The 26,346-nt window shown below is 32.5% G+C and overlaps 5 protein-coding genes across 17 annotated transcripts; all 5 read left to right on the forward strand.

The window, feature by feature from the left end:
- Positions 1–568: 568 nt before the first annotated feature.
- On the forward strand, positions 569–2,537 carry LOC8286734 (cytochrome P450 CYP736A12). Its single transcript, XM_002511922.4, has 2 exons — positions 569–1,306; positions 1,584–2,537. Exons 1-2 carry the CDS (start codon positions 632–634, stop codon positions 2,412–2,414), a joined length of 1,506 nt encoding a protein of 501 aa, XP_002511968.1. The 5' UTR covers positions 569–631; the 3' UTR covers positions 2,415–2,537.
- Positions 2,538–2,821: 284 nt separating this feature from the next.
- LOC8286735 (carbon catabolite repressor protein 4 homolog 3) lies at positions 2,822–6,677 on the forward strand. 2 transcript variants are annotated; one of them, XM_015728165.2, is made up of 13 exons: positions 2,822–3,143; positions 3,295–3,461; positions 3,547–3,612; positions 3,685–3,737; positions 3,817–3,898; positions 4,330–4,416; positions 4,835–4,927; positions 5,046–5,078; positions 5,232–5,344; positions 5,472–5,583; positions 5,664–5,749; positions 5,834–5,918; positions 6,301–6,677. In XM_015728165.2, exons 1-13 carry the CDS (start codon positions 2,885–2,887, stop codon positions 6,436–6,438), a joined length of 1,374 nt encoding a protein of 457 aa, XP_015583651.2. In that variant the 5' UTR covers positions 2,822–2,884; the 3' UTR covers positions 6,439–6,677. The 2 variants fall into 2 exon arrangements, with proteins under 2 accessions (XP_015583651.2, XP_048227420.1); XM_048371463.1 differs by having other exon boundaries at positions 3,298–3,461.
- A 312-nt stretch (positions 6,678–6,989) lies between these two features.
- Positions 6,990–15,293, forward strand: LOC8286736 (lipase member N). 8 transcript variants are annotated; one of them, XM_025159664.2, is made up of 9 exons: positions 6,990–7,015; positions 11,114–11,287; positions 11,689–12,085; positions 12,208–12,488; positions 12,570–12,638; positions 12,717–12,773; positions 13,657–13,709; positions 13,799–13,874; positions 14,055–15,293. In XM_025159664.2, exons 1-9 carry the CDS (start codon positions 7,005–7,007, stop codon positions 14,989–14,991), a joined length of 2,055 nt encoding a protein of 684 aa, XP_025015432.1. In that variant the 5' UTR covers positions 6,990–7,004; the 3' UTR covers positions 14,992–15,293. The 8 variants fall into 8 exon arrangements, with proteins under 8 accessions (XP_025015432.1, XP_048227404.1, XP_048227413.1 ...); XM_048371447.1 differs by having other exon boundaries at positions 6,998–7,015; positions 11,109–11,287; XM_048371456.1 differs by lacking the exon at positions 6,990–7,015 and adding an exon at positions 9,866–9,888 and having other exon boundaries at positions 11,733–12,085.
- A 1,252-nt stretch (positions 15,294–16,545) lies between these two features.
- Positions 16,546–19,550, forward strand: LOC8286737. 3 transcript variants are annotated; one of them, XR_001536489.3, is made up of 3 exons: positions 16,546–16,771; positions 16,850–17,047; positions 19,318–19,550. XR_001536489.3 is itself a non-coding variant. In XM_002511925.4 (2 exons), exons 1-2 carry the CDS (start codon positions 16,664–16,666, stop codon positions 16,931–16,933), a joined length of 192 nt encoding a protein of 63 aa, XP_002511971.1. In that variant the 5' UTR covers positions 16,547–16,663; the 3' UTR covers positions 16,934–17,216. The 3 variants fall into 3 exon arrangements, 1 of the variants encoding a protein (XP_002511971.1); XR_001536488.3 differs by having other exon boundaries at positions 16,547–16,771; positions 19,313–19,550; XM_002511925.4 differs by lacking the exon at positions 19,318–19,550 and having other exon boundaries at positions 16,547–16,771; positions 16,850–17,216.
- Positions 19,551–20,508: 958 nt separating this feature from the next.
- LOC8286738 lies at positions 20,509–26,179 on the forward strand. Of its 3 annotated transcripts, none has more exons than XR_001536387.3 (7): positions 20,509–20,646; positions 20,730–20,892; positions 20,979–21,072; positions 21,876–22,075; positions 23,999–24,117; positions 24,666–24,824; positions 24,921–26,179. XR_001536387.3 is itself a non-coding variant. In XM_002511926.4 (6 exons), the coding sequence occupies exons 1-5, from the start codon at positions 20,587–20,589 to the stop codon at positions 24,106–24,108; spliced, it is 627 nt and encodes a 208-aa protein (XP_002511972.2). In that variant the 5' UTR covers positions 20,509–20,586; the 3' UTR covers positions 24,109–24,117; positions 24,666–26,179. The 3 variants fall into 3 exon arrangements, 1 of the variants encoding a protein (XP_002511972.2); XR_001536388.3 differs by having other exon boundaries at positions 25,094–26,179; XM_002511926.4 differs by having other exon boundaries at positions 24,666–26,179.
- Positions 26,180–26,346: the final 167 nt, after the last annotated feature.

The following is a 26,346-nucleotide window of genomic DNA, read 5'->3' on the forward strand; positions in this document are numbered from 1 at the left end:
AAGCTACTCTAAGTACTACAAATTATTATAAAATTTATTGGACTAATTGGGCCAGTTATTTGTCTCTTTTATTAAAATAGCATGGAGACATATTTTAAATACCAAGAATTTATTTTTAAAAGTAAAACAAAATTGAATTTTTTTCTATATTAAATAGATTTTTTACTTTCTAATTTTCTCACGGCTCATAAATAATTAAAAAAGAATAAAACAAAACAGTAAACAAAGTGGTTCACCCACCACATAGGCCTCATCTTCATTAAGTGCAACAACGGGAACTTTGTCCTATCTACGATATAATTACCTAATAAATATGCACAACAACTATCTATAAATAGATCATTATTTGGTAGAAATGAAACTACTAAAAATAGAATTATTAATTTCTAAAATTTATTTAATTAGTAAAATAAATATAATATGACTAAATTTTATACTTATATTACATATATTTATTAAAAAAGTAATTTATTATTCTATTAATAATTATTTTATTTAATAAAATTTAACAAATTTAATGATTTAAAATATATATAACGCTCCTGAATTGTCCTATAAATAATAGGCACAACTGGCTGTTAGAGTCAAATTCCCATCGTTCCTTTTCTAGCTGGCTGAACCGGAACCACTAATGTCTCCTCTCATGCTAGCCATACTCATCGTTCTCCTTGCATCTATTGTTTCATTCCTTTACATCTCCAAACATGACCGGAAACTACCACCAGGACCCCGAGGTTTTCCAATCGTAGGAAACCTCCACAAGTTAGGCGACCTCCCACATCAAGCACTTCACCACTTAGCTAAGAAATATGGACCGATCATGTCAATGAGGCTAGGTCTTGTACCGACCATTATAATCTCGTCACCACAAGCAGCTGAGCTATTTCTTAAAACGTACGACACCAATTTCGCCAGCCGTCCCAATATACAAGCTTCTCATTATTTGTCTTATGGAAGGAAAGGATTGGTGTTTTCGGAGTACGGCTCTTATTGGAGAAGTACGAGAAAGTTGTGTACGCTACAGCTTCTTTCTGCATCGAAGATTCAGGCTTTTGCTCCGATGAGGAAGGAAGAGTATGGGTTGATGGTTGGCAAGTTAAAGAAAGCAGCGGCAGCGCGTGAAGTTGTGAACTTAAGTGTAAGTGTAAGTGACTTGATTCAGAACATGAGTTGCAGGATGGTTTTTGGGGTATCTACCAATAATGGCGATTTTAGGTTGAAGTCAGTTGTCGAAGAGACTTTGAGATTGGTGGGAGCTTTCAATATAGGGGATTTTGTTCCTTTTTTAGGAGCCTTTGATCTTCAGGTAATTGCATATGTTCCTTGGCTAAATCTTTTTTGTACTCTCTAACATATTATTATTATTATTTCCAGTTTTTGTTTATATTTGAACGATCTCTCGTTCTACATTTTCAATAATAATGGTGGAAAAGTAACTGTTATATATTTATTGATTCTAAATGATAATGTCAAAACGTAAACCACTTGTTTTGTTGTGCTGCATATGACTGTTGGAAGTAAAAGCTTTTACTAAAATTATATATGCCCTTTCCTTGTTTACTTATTGTTGCATATATATGCAGGGAGTGAAGAAACGTTCGAAGGCATGTAACGAGGCATTTGACAAAATAATGGAAAAGATAATTGATGAACATGAAAAGGAAGCTCATTGGGAGAACAAACAACAAAGGGACTTCGTTGATGCCTTACTTTCAGTGGTGAATCAGTCGATGATTTCCCATGACGGAGCAGAGTCTGAAATTGATAGAAGTAATATTAAAGCTATCTTGATAGACATAATTGTTGCTGCAGTTGATACTTCTGCAACTGCAATTGAATGGACACTAGCGGAACTCATAAGACATCCTCAAGCAATGAAAACCCTTCAAGATGAGCTACAAAATGTTGTGGGATTGGATAAAATGGTGGAGGAGAAAGATCTTTCAAAGTTAACTTACTTAGATATGGTGATAAAAGAAAGTTCAAGGCTGCATCCAGTTGCGCCATTGCTAGTTCCTCACGAGTCGATTGATGAAATTACCATCGATGGATACCATATACCAAAGAGATCAAGAATCCTTGTGAATATATGGGCGATTGGACGAGATTCAAATGTGTGGTCGGATAACGTTGACGAATTCTTGCCAGAAAGGTTCATTGGCACGAATGTGGACCTCCATGGACATGATTTTCGACTCATACCCTTTGGCTCTGGTCGAAGAGGGTGCCCTGGAATTCATTTGGGGTTAACCACCGTCAGAATGGCTATTGCTCAACTTGTACATTGCTTCAATTGGAAGCTCCCAGATGGTGACGTGTCGCCAAGCGAGTTGGATATGAGTGAACAATTTGGCCTGACAGTGTCGAGAGCTAGCCATCTGTTTCTTGTGCCAGAATATCGCTTGCCTGTTTAAAACCTTTTCAGATGTTGCTTTAAATATATATGTGCTTCCATGTATACAATTTTAAGACCTTTGCATATTTACGCCTTTGTATTGTGATGATCAGTAATAAAATTGACAAGTTTCAATATTTAATTACTTTTGGTAATTAATCCCATCTTTAAAATGGATTACTGATTAGTTGAAGGTTCAATGTTCAGTTTTTACAGGTATGATTTTCTTTATACATGAATAAATGTATCGATTGTTTTAATATTCTTACACGAAATGTTTTTATTCTTGTCTAATTCTAAAATTTAAGTCTAAAAATTTATACTGTAAAAAAGAATAATGTATTATAGCTTTTGCATCCAACGGCTAGCGTCTGCTCACTTGTCCAAGCTCCCTATCCAAATACTCAAGCTGTCCATCCATCCATATACAAATACTCTTTCCACTTCTTTCCCTGGTCTCCTCTTCTTCTTGGGAAAAGAAAACAATAAATGGCAAGCAATGCTACTTGTTATTGGCTCATACCTGGCGCTCCCTTCCTTAACCAACTCTCACCCAAGCGCCAACTCTTCTCTTTCTCTGTCTCCTGCAAACCCACCATTTCTTGCTGCACTAGACATGATTCCTTATCCTCTTCCTCCTATAACCGTCGATGGGACGATTCTCTTAAGCGCAGGTCGTTCGACGGACCCTCTCCTGAAATTGTTCGCCATTGGGCCCAATCTGATTACAATCCATTTCCATCTCAACGTATGTTTCACTTCATTCTTTACTAGCTGTGGCGGTTGCTATTATTTGAAATGCAAATTTTCTGTTTCCAGTTCTTTTTTTTTTTTTTTTCTACTTGTGATGAAGAATATTAGTTTTGCTCTAATTTGTGAAATTTTTCTTTGTGATTCAGCAGAACAGTTTACGGTTGTGTCGTATAATATATTGGCGGACAGAAACGCTTCGAAACACAAAGATTTGTACGCAAACGTTGATCCTCTTTACCTGAAATGGGCACATAGGAAAAGGGTTATTTGTGAAGAATTAATTGGATGGAACCCTGATATTATTTGTTTGCAAGTAAGCCTTTTTGTTTCAACATTCTCAAAAACTGATTGTCATAGCACTAGTTGAAATTTATGGATGCAAGTGCAATTTATGCTAGGAGGTGGATAGATATTTTGATTTGTTGAAGATTATGGAAAAAGCAGGATATGCTGGTTCTTACAAGGTTAGCATTTTCTTTATTAGTTTCTGTTCTTCTCCAGTTAGCAATACTAAAATCAGTTACTTATGATGGTAGCGACGGACTGGAGATAATGTTGATGGTTGTGCCATGTTCTGGAAAGCTGATAAGTAAGGAAATTATGGTGTTTTTGCTTGCAATTACTCTGTTAAGAAGCAAGTTCTAATTAAGTTTTTCTTCCAAAATTAGATTACGGCTGTTAGGAGGAGAAAGCATTGAATTTAAGGCACTTGGTCTGCGTGATAATGTTGCTCAACTTTCCGTCTTTGAGGTAGCAATTGGGAAACATGCACCAGATAATGCTAACTGTATTTTAAACTAGTGGTGAAACTCTACTTTTGTTAATGTTACTTTGTATTTTGTCAGGCTCATGACATTATTCTTGTTGTTAATATTCTGATACTTGAAACTCTGCAGCACTCTGATTCATTCTAACCTAACAGTGTTCAATAAAACAAGAACTTTTGAAGTTTCTTGGAACCTATTTACTTTTTCATTTATCTCTCTCCAAGAAGTGCAGCTTTGATGGAATATTGAGATTTTTCCCTTTTCCATTGCCCATTTCAGCACATCAGACACTGATTTGTCTTTCGTCATTCATAGCTACATAATTTATTTTTATGACTTTGTTGTAGATTTCAGAACCATATATTGTTGATAGTATCCCTACATTATGTTTCTGACTTCATTTCATACAGGCAGATTTGCAAAGCTGAATCAAGAAGATTATTGGTTGGTAATATCCATGTGCTTTATAATCCAAGTCGAGGAGAAGTTAAACTAGGTCAAGTAAGTGGTCCCTTAATGCCTCACTTTATACAGAAACTATCTATGCTTTACCTTTCCTATGAAACCTAGCCTAAATGAGTTTGATTGAATGCAACTAATGAATGAATTTGAATAGTGCATTTTTATATCTAAACTGAAAATTATCCTTCCTGCAATTAATTTCTGTTGACCTACATATCATTGCTGTGCATGTGTTTGGCTGGCCTGCTAAGTAGCAGCTACTACTCTACAAAGATTTTGGGTTTGCTCATAATGATCAAATTTTTCTGCCTTTGTTTCAACTTTTCTAGTCATCCTCGATACAATTTTAAAATAATTGACCATTTTTGTTCTCTTCTATTTTTTATATCTAAGTAAGAGCCTTGATCTGCAGCTACAATTTGCTCGTTGTCGTAATATCTAACTGTTTGATTTGTAGATTCGTTTTCTTTTGTCAAGGGCGCAGATCCTTGCAGAGAAATGGGGTGATATACCAGTAATTCTTGCTGGTGACTTCAATAGCACTCCTAAGGTGCATTACAAAAAGTTCCTGTTTTTTCAATTCTCTTTCTTTTCTTTAAGAAAAAAAATTGTGTTCACTATTTGAGCTGATTATGGCCATTAACTTAAATTCTTTTTCTTATTGACAGAGTGCAATATATAAGTTCTTTGCTTCATCTGAGGTAAAAAATACTTCTTTTTCCTTCAAGTTTAATGAATTAAATTATTTGGGCTGTGATAACAGCATTTGTAAAACTATATGTATGATGGTGTTATCGTAAATCAAACAGTAAATATTTGGTTCTTAACTGAAGCTGGATGTATTCTGTTTGCAGCTGAATTTTATGTTGCATGATAGAAGAGAGCTTTCCGGGCAGAGGAATTGTCACCCTCCTCAGGTTTTCGGTGTTGAGAAAGAAATGAGGAACCCATTATCTTTGATTGATGGGTATCTTTCTGTTTTCTTTACTCTAGTGATTACAATAGGTTCCTACTTTCCATTAGATGGTACCACCGATTTAACCACTCCATAGTTAATACCAAAACAGAAATTAGTTGAATGCATTTCATTTCAGATATCTGAAGAGCCGCTGGACTGAGGAGGAGGTTAAAACCGCAACTGGAAACAGCGACTGTCAGTTACTCACACATCCTTTGAAGCTTAAAAGCTCCTATTCCACAGTTAAGGTATTTAAGATTCTGCCTCTGGTGGCTCATTTATGAAGTTATTCAAACAAATGTATATCATAAATATAAATGATTTTCAGGCCTCTACACGAACAAGGGACTCAAATGGAGAACCTTTAGCAACTTCCTACCATTCAAAGTTTCTTGGCACTGTTGACTATTTATGGTAAATGTCTTGTATGAAAGGTCACTATAACAGTGCTGTTCTGATAATGATGATAAACTATAAAAATTCTTGTTTTTGACACAGGTATTCAGATGGTGTTGTACCTGTACGAGTTTTGGACACTCTTCCATTTGATATTCTCAGGAGGACAGGTGGCCTTCCATTCAAGGTAAGAGCTAGTGATATGATAGCATCTACCTTCTAATGCAGTTGATGATATTAGAGCAGAAAACAATATCTTAAATTTTGCATGAACAGTTGCACAAAATCAGCAAGGAAATTCTTATTTGGTGGGGGCACGTTTATAAGTCTTGTCTATTTGCTCTCGTGAACAGAGCCGGCCCTATGCCTAGGACCTGACTTCTTTTTTTGGGCCTTTCTTCTCGGCCAGCGTCTTACATTGAAAAAATTGGATCTCTTTTTGTTTTTGTTTTCTTTTTCTGAAGCCTTTTTCTTGCCTAGCAACCCATATTTTTTTATTTGTTATCAGAATATGTTGGGTGCAACTGACTTCTAGTTCTTACTTACACTTTGAATCTAACCTGTTACAGAAGCTGGGAAGTGATCACTTGGCTCTGGTTTCTGAGTTTGCCTTCACACAAGGAGCCAAAGAAGGCAACAACACCACAGGTACAGCAACAGTCTCAACAGCAGCCACGTCACCAACTAGAGAGGATAATGAATTGTGAATGAATATCGGAAATGAAATTCAAAGTGTAGGCCAGTCACTCTCCCTATGAATTTTATCCATGAGAAAGCAATTAATGTATCTTTCCTTTGCCTCAAAAAAATAAACGGATATGCGAATGAAATCATCTGTAACATGAAACATGGTAACCCACTTCAGAAATGCTACTCGCTACCTAGTTCATAGATGATGTAAGTTTTTATTGAATACTAAACTTATGAATGGGATTACCATTTTCAATCTTTTTGAGTCGGCGTTTCTTTTTTTTTAATTTTACACAGGCAATTCTCAAAAAGTTATAGCAAAACACCCAACATAAATTGTGAATTGCATTGCCACATGATGTAAAGCTTTAAATTGAAGGTTGAGTGAGAGGGTCGTCTTTGCAGTTGGACCTTTTTGCAATGGCTGACAAGGCGGAAACGACACGTTTGCGTCCCGAAAATGGTTGTGGACTTTCGGCATGGTTAACCACCTTGTGCAATCGGACATTCAAAGGAATTACAATTACAATGGGTAGTTGGCGAAAATCGTCTGAACAACTAATTCAGGAGTAATGGCCGGCACATGGGTTCATGGTAAATTATCATTATTCCACGTACATAATTTTTATTTTTTAGAATTTTGTTTGGTTATTTTTTTAATTGTAATAATTTTTTTTTTCATTTTCTTTATATAATTTTATGGATAATAAAATAGTTATGTTCTAGAATAATTAATTATAAGATTCAAAATATAATATTTATATTTGGTATTTGATAAATTAATAATTTTATTAAATATTAAATTTTAAACAAAATTTTATTTTTTATCTAAAATTTTATTAATAGTTATTCCATTCATTTCAAATTAATTAATAATTTTTAGTATTTTATTTAGATTAAAAGAGCATTTAATAAGCTTAATTATAAGAAACAAATAGCTAATAGAGACTAAATGATTCTTTTATAGATATTAATGTGTGTACTATATCAAATGAACCTTAAGTGTACATTTGATGAACTTGTATTTTATAGATAATGAATCTGTTATTTTTTAAACTATAAATATTGATTTGTTTTATGCACAGACAATATATTTATTATTTGTAACAATGTATATTCATTTATTATTAAACATAAATCTTAGATTCATCACTTATAAAGTGCATATTTACATTAATTAACATTTTTTTAATATTTTATTTAGATTAAAAAAGCAGTTAATAAGTTTAATTATAGGAAAAAATAATTAATTTGGACTAAATGACTCTTTTATAGATATTAATGTGTGTGTACTGTATTAAATGAACCTCAAGTATAAATTTGATGAACCTGTAATTTATAAATAATGAATATGTTGTTTTTAAATCTATGAATACTGATTTGTTTTTATACACATATGGTATATTTATTACTTATAAAGTGTATATTCATTTATTATTAGTGTCAAATTCATTAAACATGGACTTTAGATTCATCACTTATAAAATATATATCCATACTAATTAACATTTTTTTAGTATTTTATTTAGATTAAGAAAGTATTTATTAAGTTTAATTATAAAAAATAGATAGCTAATTAAGACTAAATGATTTTTCTATAGATATTAACGTAGGCACTATATTAAATGAACCTCAAGTATACATTTGATGAACTTGTAGTTTATAGATAATGAACTTATTATTTTTTAACCTATGAATACTAATTTATTTTATGTACATACGGTATATTCATTACTTATAAAGTGTATATATTCATTACTTATAAAGTGTATACTCATTTATTAATGAACTTTAAATTCATCACTTATAAAGTATACATTCATTTGTTATTAGTGCTAGATTATTTAAACATAAATTTTAGGTTCATTACTTATAAGTTGTATATTCATATGTTTTTAGTATAAGTTTCATTATATATAAAATGTACATTCATTAATTTTTACTTATGAACATGTTCTTAACATGTAAATCTTTTATTTATTAGTTATAAGGTGTATATTCATTTATTATTAGTATCAGATTCATTAAATATAAATTTTAGATTTATTATTTATAAATTATATTAATATATTATTAGTGCTAGGTCTATTAAACATAGATTTTAGGTTGATTACTTATAAATTGTATATTCATCTACTATCAGTATAAGATTTATTAAATATGAAATGTAGATTCATTAATTTTTACTGATGAATTTGTTCGTAACATATGAATCTATTTTTTAATTTATAATTTTATAGACTATAACTTATGAATCTTGAATATATATGTGATCTATAATTCATAACATACGAACTTATAATGTATTTTATAAATTTAAACTATAACGATGATGTTTGGAGAAAGAAAATGTTAAAATTATTTTATTTTTTGGAAACATAAAATTATCTCTTCTTATGTTCACTTAAAACTTCTATTATTTTAATATATAGTATTTTTTTATAAAAGTATTAAAATATTTTAAAAATATATATTTAGTGCTGTAGTAAAAAAATATATAAAAATACAATAAATTATAAAAATTGAAATAAGAATATTATAAATTTTTTTAAGAATAATAATATAATATGAAATTAAAAGATGAGACATGATAAAAAATTATATTATATTAATTTATCTATTTTATTATAAATCTAAATATTTAGTGTTAATTTATTTTTATTTTTTGATCGATTAATCATTTAATGGTATAAAATATCAATTAATGTCTAACCAAATAACTATAGAATCAAAATATATATCTAACTTTATTTTTAATAATACATTTGTATTAGTTTTGATAAATAATAAATAATTATCAATTAATAATAGATGATAGTGGTGCGAGAGTTAAATTTGAATTTGATTGTAATATTTTTGTATTTGAATAATTACCATAAAATATTTATACTGTCCGAGAATTGCAAGAATGCCATTATTCAGAATTCAGAAATCCAAGAAAGCCGATAAGTAAAATAAATGCTACTCAAAGCGAGTTATTGACTGAAAAAAAAAAAAAAATCAGAAAATCTCATCATTATAAAAGCAAACCTAATTAGACATATGTGGCTGGAATAGGATAAGGGCATCATCATTATTCTACGTGTAACACCAATTAATAATACGTGCAAGTCTCCGAAAAGAAACAGAAAAGAAACGTGTCAATATGCCGACACACAGTATAATCATGCACGCACTCTTATTGAACCATATCCACAAACTCAACTTAATCCCATCAGAGCCGTTCACGTTTTCATCTACGACTCACAACATATACCGTCATCCACGTGCGCATACATCAATTCTGTTGATTCCCTCGCAACACTTGCCACTGTCCCGTCTACGTGTCTTAACCGACACAATAATATTAGTTGTTTCCAGAAATGGACGTGACCTCAGTATATCCAATCACATAAGCCCGCGTGTAGTTTCCCTCCCTTGACACAGCACATTTAATTAACTATCTATTAACTGACTTTCATTGTAAGGTAAGAATCGGCGAATTGCCGTTGCTTTTTGCTTCTTTTTTATTTTTTATTTTTATTTTCTTTTGTTTTTATTCTGTCCTGAAAATTCGGGTTATTTGCATTTCAATCTTCAAACCAAAATCGTCTTTACTAAATTCTCATTTTTGTGTTACATTATCCAAGGCTGTTTTGACTGCGATTTCTTTTTTATTTAAAGGATTCCGATTTCTGTTAATAATAATAAAAAAAAAAATGCAGCGATTTGTTGACACCGTTCTTGCCGTTACCAAAGAGTGAGTCCCTTCCTTGAACTACAACAACTGTGTACACATTTATCTAAATTTATGCTAATTGTGATTATATGGGGATTTGATGATTTTGTTTTTGGGAAAGGAATGGTTTTGTGAGTTGTTGAAGGTTAAAGATTCATTTACTTTTGTGTTTTGTTCTTTTTTAATTTTCTTTTCAGTGGTTAGGGTTTTGGTATTTTGTTTTCCGCTTTCTGTATTTTGGACGTCTGATTAAATCATGTAGATTTTGATTCTCTGATCAACCTGTGTTTAGGTGTTAGGCATTCGTTCCCTTTTGTTTTGTTTTGTTTTTTTTTTTTTTATAATTTGGTTTTAGGGGGGGTTCATTCTGATTAGTTTTGGCTTTTTGGGGTCATTCTGATTAGTTTGGGTTTTTGAAGAAATAGTAGAGGAGCTTGTTGATTGGTGAGTTCATTTGAACCAAGTGGATTGTTTGGAACATATTAGATGCAAGAATCTAATTTAATTCTTGAAAAACCATGTGAATGTTGGTATGATGATGCAAATTCCTTGTTTTTATTAAGCTGAAAAAATGGTTGCATCTATGAGCTTTCCAACCACAAGAACTAAATATTATTAAAGTGAATTATTTTGTTGTACTTTTAGGTTTTCCAAACACACTCAGAAGGAGCTGGAACACATTGAAATGAAAGCTTTTAGCTGTTGGTGAAATGAGATGCATGCTATTATAATTTGAGGATCTTGTATTTGTTTTAGAATGTTATGAGGGATTGATGAATAATTAGCCGAAAAATGGGCCTCCTGTCAGTTTTTTTAATCAAGATAGTTATTTAGCTGCCATCATTATTTCCCCTATAAATACCTCCTTCATGGGGCGTTGTCCATCTGCTGTTGAACTTCTTTTACCCATATGAATGCTTTTGCATGCTGGTTCTTTTTCATCATAAAAGTTTTTGTTTTCTTTTCTAGTGCAGGTCGGTGAAGACATTCACTTATGAGTCTCTGCATAATATTGTAAGGCTGATCAATGGAGTATCCGCACTTCTGTTGACTGCTTTGCCAGGGAAGGGTAATATTCTTGAAGGCCTTAATGGCTGGGAGCTTAGGCCAACATTCCGTGGACCTCGATTACCCCGCTGGATGGAGCAGTAAGTTCAGACCAAAATACTGAATTTCCTCTGTTTATGATCAACTGAGTGTTTGAAATCTTTTCCAGAATGATGCTTGGAGTTTTATGATTCTCTTGTTCAAGTTAAACTTGTATCTTGCAGCTAGAGAAGGGAACATTGATTAGCAAATTGCTTCTAGTGTTAGCATGTATGTTGCTGTGTAGACAGTTGTACCATAGTTAACTAGTATATGGATCTGCTTATGATGTTATAGAGAGAGAAGAGATTGTTTATGACTTGCTGGTTTATCTGCAGTTGCTCTAATAACTCCATCCCAATTTAATTTGTGGCTTATTTCCACCACTTTTGGTTTGAAGCTTGTGTGTAGTTGAACACTAATTGTTGTTTATGTTTCTTTTTCTTTTTGATGATAATGATAGTGGGGTATCCTCATTCAACAAATTCATTCATGAGCTTCCTGTAGATTCTGATGGCTCAAATGCTGATTATTCATCAGCAGAAGAAGATGGTGATGCATTATGTCCTGGATCACCATCATCTCAAAGTTCACGAGTCTCTCATACGAGTACTTTCACAAAAAATGATGGGCATCGGACAGGATGGACTATATTTTTCTTGTCATGGATTCTGTTTCCTTTGTGGTTTCTCCTGCGGTTACCTTTACGCCTTTGTCTTTTAGTTTGCAAGAGGAGGTCAACTGCCCCATCTGTGAGGGGAAACCATAAGCCTTCACGATTACATTCTATTAAAAGAATTCCTAATCTGAAGGATCATGTCATTCATCGCACAACTGACAGGAGACGTGGAGTCATTGAGGTTTCTGCTATAACTTAAATATATGATGTTGTCCTTGTCCCTTTTTTTATTTTTGGTCCTCCCTCTTCTGTTCTCTGTCCCATAACATGCAGAATCTCATTAATTTTATATTGTCTTGGCAGGATCTTCATCTTGGAATTGAGATAGTCATAGAAGCTGTATTTGATTTTTTCCACAAAGCTGCACATATTTTTCTATCTCCATCAGAAGCTTTGAAAGTTGTATATAAATGGTGTTCATCTCAAAGCAGTAACAATGACGAACTTCAAAATGGCATTTCAGATTCTGTCCTTACTGCTACACTTGGAGAGACTGATCCAACTCTTAGAGAAAGGAAAACTACTTTTAATCAGTCTTTGAATACAGATGCAAGGACATGTCAGGATGTCATAACAGAGCTTGGGTAAGGACATAACTTGGTAGAATTAGTCATTCCATTCTTTATTCTAAGCTACATATGTTTTTGTTTCTCTGTTTATTTTAGGTACCCATATGAAGCTATTCGGGTGATCACTTCTGATGGATATGTTCTTCTTCTGGAAAGAATTCCAAGGTATTTGTTTGTTTCTCTGGTCATAAGAGTTAAATTGCTTAAGTGGCTGCTGCCTGAACCTGCTGTTTGATGTTCCAGAAGGGATTCACGAAAAGCTGTTTACCTTCAGCATGGGATCTTGGATTCGTCTATGGGGTGAGTTATTCTTTTTCTTGTTCAGTAATGATTTGCAAGACATCAACTGGATCCTTTTTTTTTTTAAAAAAAAAAAAAGAGATGTTGGCATTAGAATTCTACATTATTTATATTCCTATATATATGAAATGTTTGATTGTTCAATTTACTCTTATGAGGTGTGTACCACCTTATATTCTCTAGTCTATATTATCATCTGGCTGACAATGCTGTCAGTGTAGTTCTCTTGACCAAAGTCTCTGCAGTCCTCAGATGGTTGCATTAATTTTGTTAAGAGCCGGACTATTGACGAATTGGAATTAATTGAGGGGAGGTATATACTGATTCTCAAGGAAATCCACAGATGTCAGAATAATACATGATCGAATAGTTCAACAAAGTTCCTGCATTAATCTCAATCATAGTTCATCTGCGGAGCACCTTGAGAAGAAAAGAAAAAAGAACAGTACCGAATATGGGGTGGTGTGGCGGGGGAAATGTGCTTATTTTGATATCTGCATTTGTGAAATTGGTTACCCTACCCTTCCCTTGCATTCCATATTTCTTATCCTGGACGTGAAACTTGGTGAGTATGAAAGTGGATTTTCTTGTCAGCTCACGGTTGCATTTAAAAGCCATCCTGTTCTCTCGGGTGCAAATGCTCATATGGTTAGGATTTTGCCTCTATCTAATAAGAAGTTGCCTATCATGGATGCACCTTCCCCATTTCACCTGTGCTCTCCTTTTATTATTATTATTTCTTCTTTTAGATATGCTGTAATGTAACTACTGGCTTCCTTTTATAGACTAAATGCTGTTACTTTCTTTCTTACCTTTGCAACCCTCTGACTTGTAGCATATTGATATCCTTAATTTATTTACTTACGTGCATTTTGTTGTCCAGTTGGGTGTCTAATGGGGTTGTTGGCTCTCCAGCATTTGCAGCATATGATCAGGGTTTGTACATTTACATGTTATTTCAAGCCTTCATACAGCTTCTGACCTCATTATTGACATTTAAGAATATGCTGCTGATTCTTTTGCAGGGTTTGATGTTTTCCTTGGGAATTTCCGTGGTTTGGTTTCTAGGGAGCATGTTGACAAGAGCATTTCCTCACGAATGTAAGTGCACATTATCCTTCGATTCCTTTTGGTATAGAGTTATTTCTTTAAGCCTTTACCATCTTTTGACACAAAATGGTGGGAACAAGATCTAGAAAAAGTTCCCCAGTTTTCTGTTTGTCCTGTGACATCAATTTGAATATTTTGATCAGTTAACTAAAAGTAGCAAAATACGGGCAGGTATTGGCGGTATTCTATTAATGAGCATGGCACTGAGGATATTCCTGCAATGATAGAGAAGATTCACCAAGTTAAAACTGCTGAACTGAAAATTAGCCAGCCTGATCTTGAGGAAGAAATTCCCAATGATCAACCTTACAAACTCTGTGCAATCTCCCATAGTTTGGGAGGAGCTGCCATGCTGATATATGTTGTAACACGCCGTATTGAAGAAAAGCCGCACAGACTTTCCAGATTGATCTTATTGTCACCTGCTGGTTTCCATGAGGATTCCTCCCTGGTGTTTACAGTTGCAGAGTATATTCTTTGTCCATTGGCCTCTATTCTGGCACCTATTGTGCCTGGCTTGTATATACCTACTAGATTCTGCCGAATGTTGCTAAATAAGTTGGCACGGGACTTTCATAACTATCCTGCTGTTGGAGGACTGGTTCAAACCTTAATGGGTAAAATTTTAGGTGGAGATAGCTCAAATTGGGTAGGAGTATTAGGATTGCCGCATTACAATATGAATGACATGCCGGGAGTCTCATTATACGTGGCTCATCACCTTGCACAAATGAAACGTGCAAAAAAATTTATAATGTATGATTATGGAAGTGCATCCGCAAACATAGAGGTGTATGGATCTCCAGAGCCTTTGGACTTGGGTGAGTACTATGGGTTCATCGATATTCCTGTTGATGTGGTTGCTGGACGAAGGGACAATGTTATTCGGCCTTCAATGGTAAGACAGCATTATAAGGTAATGAAGGATGCTGGCGTTGATGCCTCGTATAACGAGTTTGAGTATGCTCACTTGGACTTCACATTCTCTCACCATGAAGAACTGCTAGCCTTTGTGATGTCACGCCTGCTGCTCGTGGAGCCGACACAGAAGCAACCATCAAATCAATCAGCCTTAAGGTTGAAGAGGAAAGCACAAGTAAACTGTTAGAATACTAAAATTGGGAAAATGCTTCCTGGTTCTCAGATTCAGGATTGGCATGCGTGTTGTTGTATTATAATTTTTAGAACCATGCTGCTGTACATGATTTGAGTTAGGTATAGTAGAACCATACATCCGTGACTGCAGTGTAATTAGTGATAGAGCAGCATAAGGGAAGGTAGGTTTATGTCTCAAATTGAAGGTTGGCAATCAAAAGTTGTATACTTATCTTGATCTAGAAGAATTGCCTTGTTGTGGTTGACAATACTTATCTAATGCAGAGAATCGACTGTTCAAAGGTCTATTTTCCCTTTCCTGTGTTACTGTATGAATTTACTGGTAAAGGATGTCATTGGGTATTATAAGGAGAGAGTTGGTTTCACCAGTGAAATTTTATTTTTTATTTTAAATTTAATAAATGTACTATTAATTTTTCTGTATTACATTAATTGATATTTTTATTTTCTTTCAATTGGGAATAATAAAAGGAAGGGATAATTATAAAAATAGTTAAAATTGAAAATTAAGAGTTTAGATTTTTAAAAATTATAATTTAGTGAACGAATTTCAAAAATCAGATACGGATTATCTATATTACCTTATTATAAAATGGTGTCGACTTGTTAAAATTTAATAAACACAACTTGTTAAAATTTAATAATCAAGTGTCTAAACTTTTAAAAGTTATAATTTAGTATGGTAAATTATTAATATTTGAGTGTATGAAATCAATTATTATATATATAAAAGAATCTAATGTAGATAAATGAACTTTTATTACATTTTCATAATAAAAAATAATATTTAAAAGAAATAGGATAATTTTTCATATAAATAATAAAAATTACAAAAACAAATAAATACTATACATATCATAAGGAGATATATTAGTAATTAATATTATAGTTAACTCAATAATAATTAATTTTATTTTAGATATTTATAGTAATGAGTTGAAAAAGACAAAATATCACTTAGAGTTAGATAGAGATTCTTTTAAAAAGATTGATGAAAATATAGTGAGAACAATGTAATAATAGTAGTAGTAATAACGATGTACTAATCTATTAAAAATATATACTTTTTAAGAAAAAAATTGACATTTTATTTTTTTAATGTACTAAACTGATAATATGTGTTTAAAATTATAAATCTATAATTGCTATTAACCCGCTATATACACTTAATTGTAAGTATTTACTAAATTCATACACTAAATTATAATTTTTAAAAATTTAAATATTTGATTGTCAAATTTTAACAAGTTCACGTACTATTTTAAAATTATCTAGCTTATTTTATATAAATTACTAGTTTCATATATTTAAATGTTAATAATTTTTGATTTCATATATTAAATTGAAATTTTAAGAGTTTAAATATTTGATTGTCAAATTTTAATTAATTCACATAATATTTTTATAATTATTCCTAAAAAAAATAAAAAAATTGAAACTATTAATGTTATGAAAATAAAGCTAAAATAAAAATAAAATACAAAAGATTTATGAATAAATTTTTTTATTTTATATATTTAAATATTTCTTGAATGGATTCTCTTTAAAATAAATAGTATGATCGGCATGCTCCAACTTCCAGGTTTTGTTAGCAAGATTAAGCGGTGCGTTTCAAGGTGTAAAGGAACTAAACAACCTAGCGGTCAGAGTGAGAGAGAGAGAGAATGGCGTTGGATTCCCTGAAATGGGGTTACATACGGATCATTAGTGGCACAATTTTGGGTGGAATTCTAGGTTTCTACGTTATGCACCGTGCAGAAGTCAGCTATAAGGTTTCAATTTCTTTTAACTCTCTCTGTCTCTGGTTATTCATAACAATTTATTTATTTTTATTATTTTGAGGTATATAGGAGAAGATGAAGGAGAGACTGAAGCAATATGAGAATGAACTCAAGAAGAAAGAGAAGTTGAATCAGCTTGAAGACTCCTTTTAGTTTTTTTTCTTTTCTTTCTTTGTCCTGTTTGTTTGCTGGGAATACGTTGGAAAGTGATGGAACTATACGTAGTGTTGCAAATAAAGAAGGAATCCACCAAGCTGAAGACAACAGGTAAGAGCTTTTAAGCTGTTGGCTCTAGATTTTCGAATAGGTTTGAAGTGGGTCTAAATTGTATTGTTTTTCTGCCTAGTTTTCTGTATTTAGCTTTACACTAGGCTTAAGGATGCTTAGATTGTTCTCTTGTCATTTTGGATATGAATGACAAAATACTCTTTGATTTCTTTTCTTGTTAAACTTTGCTGATACTTTATTTAAGGCATTTAATTCTACAAGTGTCACAGTTTCATTCTTTAACTTTACCTGTTAAATTTGATGGTGTTCCATTGTGTAGGTTAATTAGACAAATATATTGTTGAGCTGATATGATACTGTTAACTAAGGATTCTTGTTACTGGTACAATCATGTTCCGTAAAAGACAGCATGATTACAGGACTTTCACGAACTGGAACCAAAAGGGGAGTGTTGATTAGTGGTACACCTGTTACCCATCAGAGCATTTCCTATTGCTAAAGAGCTATAAATGAAAGATTGTAATCCTTAGGAATGGACATGAGAAACTCTTGTGAAGAGACATGTTATTTAAAAGAAATGTCAATAAATATTCCATTGGACTTGGTGAGAAAATATAGAAATTTGGGTAAAATCCTTGAGAGATCGTTATGCTGGCAATATAGTGTTTCTTGTATATGGTTTCCCCAGTTATTGGAGAACAAATTAGAATCATTATATACATCAAGTAACCCTAACTAAGGATTCTTAATTTGCTTTGATAGATGAGTGCTGTCCAACTGCTGTTTATAGTTTGTAATGTGGCAGTTCTAGTTTATGAAATCTCACAAGGAGGAATTTTACATTTTCCATTATAGTTTCCTGCTCTTAATATATGCCTGACTCTCTTATTCTTCTTCCACTTTCCCTTAATGGAAAGTCAGCCATTTAACTATGTGTGTGTGTTGCATCTTAACGCACCACCCTGCTTCAGTGTGCATCTGTCTGTTGAGAGGAAGCAATATATGAAGTTTTGAATTGATCAAATTGCATAAACTGAGGCTAATTACACTTTGTGTCACATTACATAAATCCCTTTCCCTGTTAAAAAATGATAAATACCAATTTTCTTTGACAAATTTGTTGTATTCTAGGAAAATAAAAGTTTTTCTAGTCCTGTATGATTAAACACATGGTCGATTATGGATGAATATAAACGTCAAGCCTACTTAGTCTTAATAGGCACCATTTTTTATGTTCCATACACTTGGATGAATATAAATGTGAAGCCTGCTTAGTTTTAATAGGCACCATCTTTTATGTTCCATACACTTCGATAAGCGTATATATCTAGAGGTTAGATCATTGAATTTCAATGTTTATTTTCTTCATCCAATTTAAAGCATCAAAATGTTGTAAAATATTGTTTCCTTCACTGTTATTGTGCTATTGGAAAGTGAAGCTTCGAAATAGGGATTGGTAATAAGCTGTGGGTTTATGGTGAGTTATTTCATTATTTGGGAGGACCTTCTCTTGGTTTTCTTTCTATTCACTCATTTACTTTCCTAAAAGAAATAAATGCTCCTTTGTGTCTCTCTTCTAGTTTTCCTAAAATTTATTTGTATTCTCTTGAAAAGATAATGTACTTGTAATTTTCTTTGAATTGATGAAATTGTTCTAAATTTTATCACATTTGACTTGGCAATCGCTTGAAAATATCTCTGGCAGGAAAAAAAGGTAAGTAGGTAGGCATGTTCCCTAGAACCAACCAACCTAAATGGAGAGAAAAATAAAATAATCTCAGCGACATGTTTCTTTAAACAAATTCTTTGCTTTATCATGGATAGAAGTAAATGGATTCAGTAATACAAAAACGTCTGTTTTCCTTTTCCCTTCTCGTACCTGTTTATGTATTCCTGAAGGAAGTGAAAAGGGAAAAAGGTTGCCTAATAATGAAAAAGGATCATATTAAATAAGATAGAAAAACCTTTGAATCAGTTAATATTACTATGATTGTGACTCTTAAATGTTAACTTTTAGATGTTGTGGTACCACATTTTATTTTGTCTTGCCAAAAAGCTGGAATTGCTTGATTAGTTTGTGTTTTCCTTGCTATCTGTCTAATAGCCACTATTTAGCTTCACATGGTGGTGAAACCTTCTGTTGCTTGCTTTACCAGATGTTTGGTATCACAAAATTGGAGTCCATCTTTCTCACCTTTGCAAATTTAACCGTTCTGCTTGCTATAATTCTAGTCTCTGGCAGCTATCTATTTCTTTAGTTTATATTTTTTCTTTTAACTTCCTGTTCATTGAGTTTTGCCGCAGGGTAGACATCAATTATGAGATCCTACATCAATTTTTAGCCAGAAACGTGCTGCTGTACTATATGAAAATGTAAACAAGGACAAGGCAAATGAAGTTTATTGGCTTGGTTTTTGTAACAATGTATTGTGGGATTCCTTCAGGATGTACCTTTACATAAAAATTGGAAAATTGGGCTTTAATTAAGGAACTGTGTGTGGCAGTTTATTTCTCTTGTTAATGCATGCAGCACATGTTTTTGGTATTTTGTGTATCACTCTGGTGCTTCCATCAAACAGCCTCGCAAATGTTATGGAAATAAAAATAGGTTACCAAATTGAATTTCATCCTAATATGATTTTAGGATTGATCTTTTGGTGAGATTTTAAGTTCTTATAAATTCCAAATTTTGATTGAGTTTTAGGCTTTCAATACTTGGATTTTAAATTTTATGGTTCTCTTTGGTTGAGAATTTAATTAGTTATCTCTTCATTTTATATTTCATGTTAAAATCGTATCGTCTAGATATTAAAATAAAATTGTCTAATTTATATTTGAGCAATATTAACCGTTTAATTTGAAAAATTTCTCTAATCTATATTTGACCGATATTAACCATTTAATTTGAAAACAGAATGTTTCAGAAATTAAATATTTTTACACTGAATAAAAATCTCCGACATTTATTTTAAAATGATTATTCAAATGTTTTAAATATAATTTATAATTTACATTAAACTATAAAGAATTGTAATTTATATTTATAAAATACTTATAATTTAACAATATTATCTCTAACAAAGACCATTTTAAGATTTATTTTGCTTGTATTTAGTTTTATAAGCATTTAAATTTTTATCTTAAATTTTCTATTAGCAATAGATTTCTATTACATTATGATGATTTGGTTATAATTGATTTTCATAAAATTGTTTTGATATAATTGATTATCATAATAATAAGTAGTTTTAATAAATAGCATTGATATCATTTGGGTGCATAACTAAATCCATCGATCAATCAATTATGCCGAACTTGGGAAAACAATTTCTTAAGTGAATCTATAATCTATAATCTGTAGTCAATATTCAATATTGTTAATCCATCAATATCTTACGATAAACTGATAATATAAATTTAAAATTGATTTTAAAATAAAAGTGAGATTTCTAATACAATCAAAGAAAAAAGAAATAGTACAAAACCTTTCTATATAAGTATTTATATACCGACGGATAACTGAAACAAAGCCATAGTTGAAAACGCGGGAAACTAGAATCAAGTAAATCAAATTAGCAATGGAGCAGTCCGGCGCCATTCTCTGCCAAATCTCTTATCTAAAGGACATGCTCGATCAAGTACTCTTATATCCTTTTTTTTTTTCTTCTTTTTTTTCTCCCATTCAATTTCACTAACCTTAAGACTATTCAAAATCAATCAGGTAAATGAAGAAATTGAAGCGAATATCCAAATAACGAGAGAGATCGAGTCGGAGATCGTTAAATGCACAGAATTTGAGTCCTCGTTGGCCTCTAGAGAATCAGATCTCACAAAGACGCTTTACGTTTCTCAATTTGAGATCAACGGATTGGTTTCCGTCACCAGTAATAACTTCTTTTCGTCTCTTATATATTTGAGAAAACAAAACAGTTTTGTAGTTTGATATTTTAATTTAAATTAATTTGCGCAGATAATTCGAGAAAATCCTTGAAATTAGTGGAGGAGGAATTATTTAGTGTACGGGGAAAGAGAGAGGAGATGGTTCAAAGAATGAACAATAAGCGGTAATATGGCTGAACTATTTGTTTATGCAAATGTGGTTTTTTTTTTTAATTGCATTATTCTCTGACTAACTTTACCCTATTAATTTTAAAATAATTGTAGTTTAAACTTTTTTTCAGTTAAATTTTAGTCAGTTCAACATTTGTAGGGTCTCAATCTGATATAGTTCAATGGTGTTACCAGTGTCTTTTTAGATTCTATCGGTGATCTTTTGAGTAATAATGAAATATATTCTATGTTGTGGACCAAAATAATTGCTTTTTTTTTTTTAATGGAAAAGTCACAACTCAAGATGCACGGATTGCTTCTATTGGCTATTTTATAACAGTTTTAGTTAGTACAATTCTTAACATCCCTATTGCTAGATCAGTTTCCAACTTTTCTCTTCTGTTTTTGGGAAGAAAATGGAAGTACATAATTCTTTTGTAACAGGCTCACAGGTTTTTGAAATTTTATTCTTTCTAGAATTAGCTTCATTGATAATCATCTTGTGCCGACAACTCTTAATAATTAAATATTTGATGTGATAATCTTAACTGGTTGAAATAGAACTATATGCAAATAGAAAATTTGCTTTGTATTGGAATTTGCAGAGTTTTCTTTATTCCTATTGGGTTCTGGCCCTTTATGCCTATGCAGACACCTAGATAAACTCTAGACATGATAATGATTGAATAAGTAGAAAACTAGTTTCTTCGTGATTTTGTTAGGTTTGTTCCGCATCTATATGGTTATTTTGGCATATATTACTTTGGTTTGTGTTATCCTTGCACAGAAACTGATACTGAGTTTATACTATATATAGGGAACAGTTTACCATGCTGTGCCTAGAATTTCAGAGGTACGTTGACCAAGGAGAAAATGATGAAACCATGAAATTGTTGTCGGAGAAAGAATTTCTTGAAAATGAAATCCATCTATTGGATCAGAATAATGATGCTTTAAAGAATTCGATGTTGGCATTTGTCGATGAAGTCCTTCAAGATCTTCAGGATTCTAACTCTGGTAACGTTTATATATTCAGCATGCCTTTGCCTTATTATGTTCAAAGTCATCATTGCTTTAAAGCCCCTTCTTATTGTTGTAATAGTTATCATGTTTTTTCCTTTTCTCATGGCCACAATGGATGTGACCATCCATGTGGATGTTTTCTCGTGCTGCTTATTGGCATATTACTTTCAATTGAACAAATACTTTACAAAATTTACATTTATGCACCGATCCTTCTTTACTGATTTGTTTGTTATTTTCTTCCTTTTAAATAAAGGTGTTTACTGGGTGAGAGTTGAGATCATGTAGTTGAGTTCAATGTAGATTGTGGGAACTAGTTCCACAGCAGGTGGAACCTGATTGCCATGTGCATGTGGTCTTGGTTTCATTTCAGCATATCTGATCATATGAACAGATAACACCTTCACTTCACTATAGTGATTGTACTAAACTCCTGATGGCTTAATATGTCTGGTGACAAACGATTTCTTGGAACTAAATGCAATATATTTGTGGAACTTCGTTGTGAAGTTTAGATGAGATCATGCTGTCTCACCGGACAGGGGATGCGGTAACCTATAATATGAACTTATGATGGATTTTAATCTGAGTCCATCCTGCTAAAGTGGCATAGCTGTTTTTCGGGACTTCTAACCAATAAAAGATTTTGCCTTTTCATTTCCTGTTTTTGGGTCCATCATATAGTAATTGCTAGGAATTTAAAAATTAACAAGAAGTACATATACAACATGGAAATGGTGAACTTAGCACCCGTGCGGTTTAAGGTTAGGAATGAAAACAAGTACATATACAACATGCAAAATAGTGAACTTAGGACCTGTTTGGTTCAAAGTCAGGAATAAAAATGGAAATAAAAATGAAGATGGAGAGGATTGGGAATGAAAATGATTTATCTTTTAAATTTTGTTTGATTTAGTATGAAATAGGAATTGAATTTCATTTATCGTTGATACTGTTCTTGTCAGAAAAACAAATAATATTTAATTTATTATTATTTAATGCAAAAAATATATAAATACAAATTCAATATGTTATTTCATTTCTCCGACTATTTATAATTGGTTTGACTCAATTCTTGTGGATTTAAAAAGTTGATGTCCTAAGGAAGAGGGGAAATTGGTGATTTTCATTGATGCAGAAATCCTATTATGACTCTCAGGTGATTTTTGATAAACTAAATACTAATATAGGTGATCAATCATTTGTATTCCCATTTCTATCCAATTTTTTCACGAACCAATCAATCCTTAGATCAACTATTTAAGCACACTTCCAGCTGCAGTTTTCCAAATTTATATATATCCAAAAATTATTTTCTCAAGTCATTATATAGTAATACCATGAGTCTCTCCCATGAAAATGGAGTTGACTACCTCCAACTGAAGTTTTTTTGAACTATAATAAGATTGGTAGCTCGGGAATAAGTCCACTTCCTTAAAACATTATTCTCAACTACACTGGCATAAAACAGTACTTGACAGATACTATATTCTCAAAAAAACAGCAGAACTAACTGCTGTTAATTATTTGGTTGATAATACTTCTTTTAATTGCAATTCTTGTCGAACTCTTCTAAACTCAAGTCTGGTTTCAAGACTCACCAGATTCTAATTTCATCTTGATTTTATGAAGCAATATAGGCAACTCTTTCATGGCATCAACTTATAAGATTCTAGACTCAGGTTTATTGTCTTTATCTTGAAAAGAAAAATGTAAAACAATGAAAGTTTGTGCTGGTAGCTCCTCATGTTTGGTTTTTTCAATTATTCTCATTGGATTACATAATTCAAAGGTAGAAGAGCTATGTTCATGTTATTGCTTGGACCGTGTATTTGTGGGATTGCTGGGTACTTTACATAAAATTTAGTCTATCATACTCGACTTCTTAGTGATCTTCTACAAGTTGTTAAATTGCAGCCTTACATGTGGAGGTACAGAATAGGAACTATGAGAATGAGAAATTGCTCAAGGATATTGATGATTTGAAGACTATGTTAGTTTTGAATTTCAGCCGCCGTAATTCTTGATCAATTATGGTGAGTTCTATCACTCAATTTTATGCAGCTCTTTTCTAGTCATTTTTTCTATTTTATGCTACATAGCTTTGTTCTGATGGAGTTCTATCTGAAGTTAGTGATTCTTGTATGCTGTCTTACTGCTATTTTGGCACTGGTAAGAAGTATGAGCAACCGATTGTAGAAGTTGAAGAGAAACGCAACCTTAAAAAGCAGTTAAAGTTATATCTCTAAGATATAGGATGCTAGTTATTTTTCTTTTTCTTTTTGATATTTTCTTTCTTGATCTAAAAAAGAAAACACAGGAATCAACTTGTATAATAGACCAAATCTTTGGATAAATAACATTTAACTCATACTGTAGCGATCGTATAGAATTTAAAACCACAGATTCTCAGGGAGATAATTGTGATCTATAGTCTAGTCCTATATGTACTTGTTGCATGATAGATAACATTATTTGTGAGGATAATTAGATATCATAATTCAATTATCTATGTGCATTCATTTTCATTAATTATGATGATCATTTATTTGGCAATAAGCTTGATAATAATCACAACTTGCAGACCAAGTACCTATTTTCAGAAACCTTGTGCAAGTAGAACAGAACAGCTTGAATTATAATTACCAGTAGCAAAGATCATCATCAACTGTATTATTGACCGAGGATGCACTGGTTACTCTGCCTGCAACCTAATCCAGCAAATATACACACATTTTCTGAGGTAATTGATTAAAGTATCTTTACCATTAGTATTGCAAACTGTGCTGCACTGTGCATAATAAATTTGGACTGTTCTGTTCAATTTTTTCACTGATAGAACCTCAGGGAAGTGGAGCTTTCAACTAGCTAACAAGCTTTTGCAGTGATACAGTATTTGTATACAGTGGGCATTAGGCTACTGTATCACATGGAGGGGAGACTGGTCAAACTTTTGACCTCCAGGAATATTTGCACTTACACAGTCGTTATGCAAACTTTTTTCCTTTTCAGTTGTCAGCACTGGGTAGGGGTCCGGTGCCGGCTTCACTGTAAGTTTTGGTTCATCTTCACCAAGTGCATCTTTGTTACGTCACTTTCAGGTAGGGGTCCGTATGGGTTAAAATTCTGGCTGTTTACAGCGGGACTTGGGGAAAATTTTTTGGAACAGAGAGGTAGATTCGCACAGTAGAAATTGTTAGACTGAAACCCGTGTTGGTTCTTCTTTGCTATTAACAGTGTGGATCACAGGTAAATCGAACAGTGCGTTTTTATTGAGAACGTGAAAAAGGGAAAAACGTGCTGGTAAGAGAATGTTCACATCACCTAGTGGAGGACATATGCATGTGGTCACCAAATCATAGAAAAAAAAAAAGAAAGAATCATCACTGAACGACCCTATCTAGTAATTTTTAATATGAAATTGGTGTTAAATGCTTAGCCTTGGTCAGGTACTCCTAGAAGGCTTTTTTGCCAAGTTTTTTGCTACTAATATGCTCTTAGTGGACTGCTCCTGTTCCTAATGATTATATAATCAACGTCATCATCTAATAAAGTTAGAGATAGGGCATTTTGTCACTGTCGTAAGTTGGTGATACCTTCGGAGAAAATTATCTTTAGTCATCTCAATAGTTGGGAAAATAATTGATGGAAGAGAAGTGATACATAGGCAGGCAGTATGGTCATTATTTGGCCATAGGTTAACTGCTCGTTTGAATTCATAGATGCTATAGCCTCTTTTTGTTGCCAGAAACACACACACTCACATCGGGATTTTAATTTAGAAAAAAGAAAAAAAAAAGTTTGTGAAGAAAAAGATAAGAGGTCCCTCTGCTACCAAAAAGGCAAAGCGATAGGAAGTTCCATGCATGGAGAAATGAAAACCCAGACACAAGTAGAGGTCATGGTATGACAAAATAAAGAATGTGGCTCAAAATATATCATAAACTAGGTTGTCTTCCATGTCATGGACACAGGCCATGTCTGTCTCGTGAACATCACGTGTACCCGTAATTTTTGTCCGTACTAATACAGCTAGGTCTTTTCTATTATGTAAAACTCTTGGGAAAATTTTGCTATGCTTTTGGGACCCCTCCTTCACTCCTTCTTGCCCATGGATCACTCGTTTTGTGGCCTATAATTATTTGATAATGCTCTTCAAGTAGTGGATAATATAATTTGTGCATTTGATTATTGTTCATGGATTTCCCCTTCAATAACAGATGTCAAGTTTTAAATCATTCCAGTTCCAATTATGAAAGAAAAAT

Source organism: Ricinus communis, chromosome 1 (genome assembly GCF_019578655.1).
Source record: "Ricinus communis isolate WT05 ecotype wild-type chromosome 1, ASM1957865v1, whole genome shotgun sequence".
NCBI classification, from domain to species: Eukaryota; Viridiplantae; Streptophyta; class Magnoliopsida; order Malpighiales; family Euphorbiaceae; genus Ricinus; species Ricinus communis.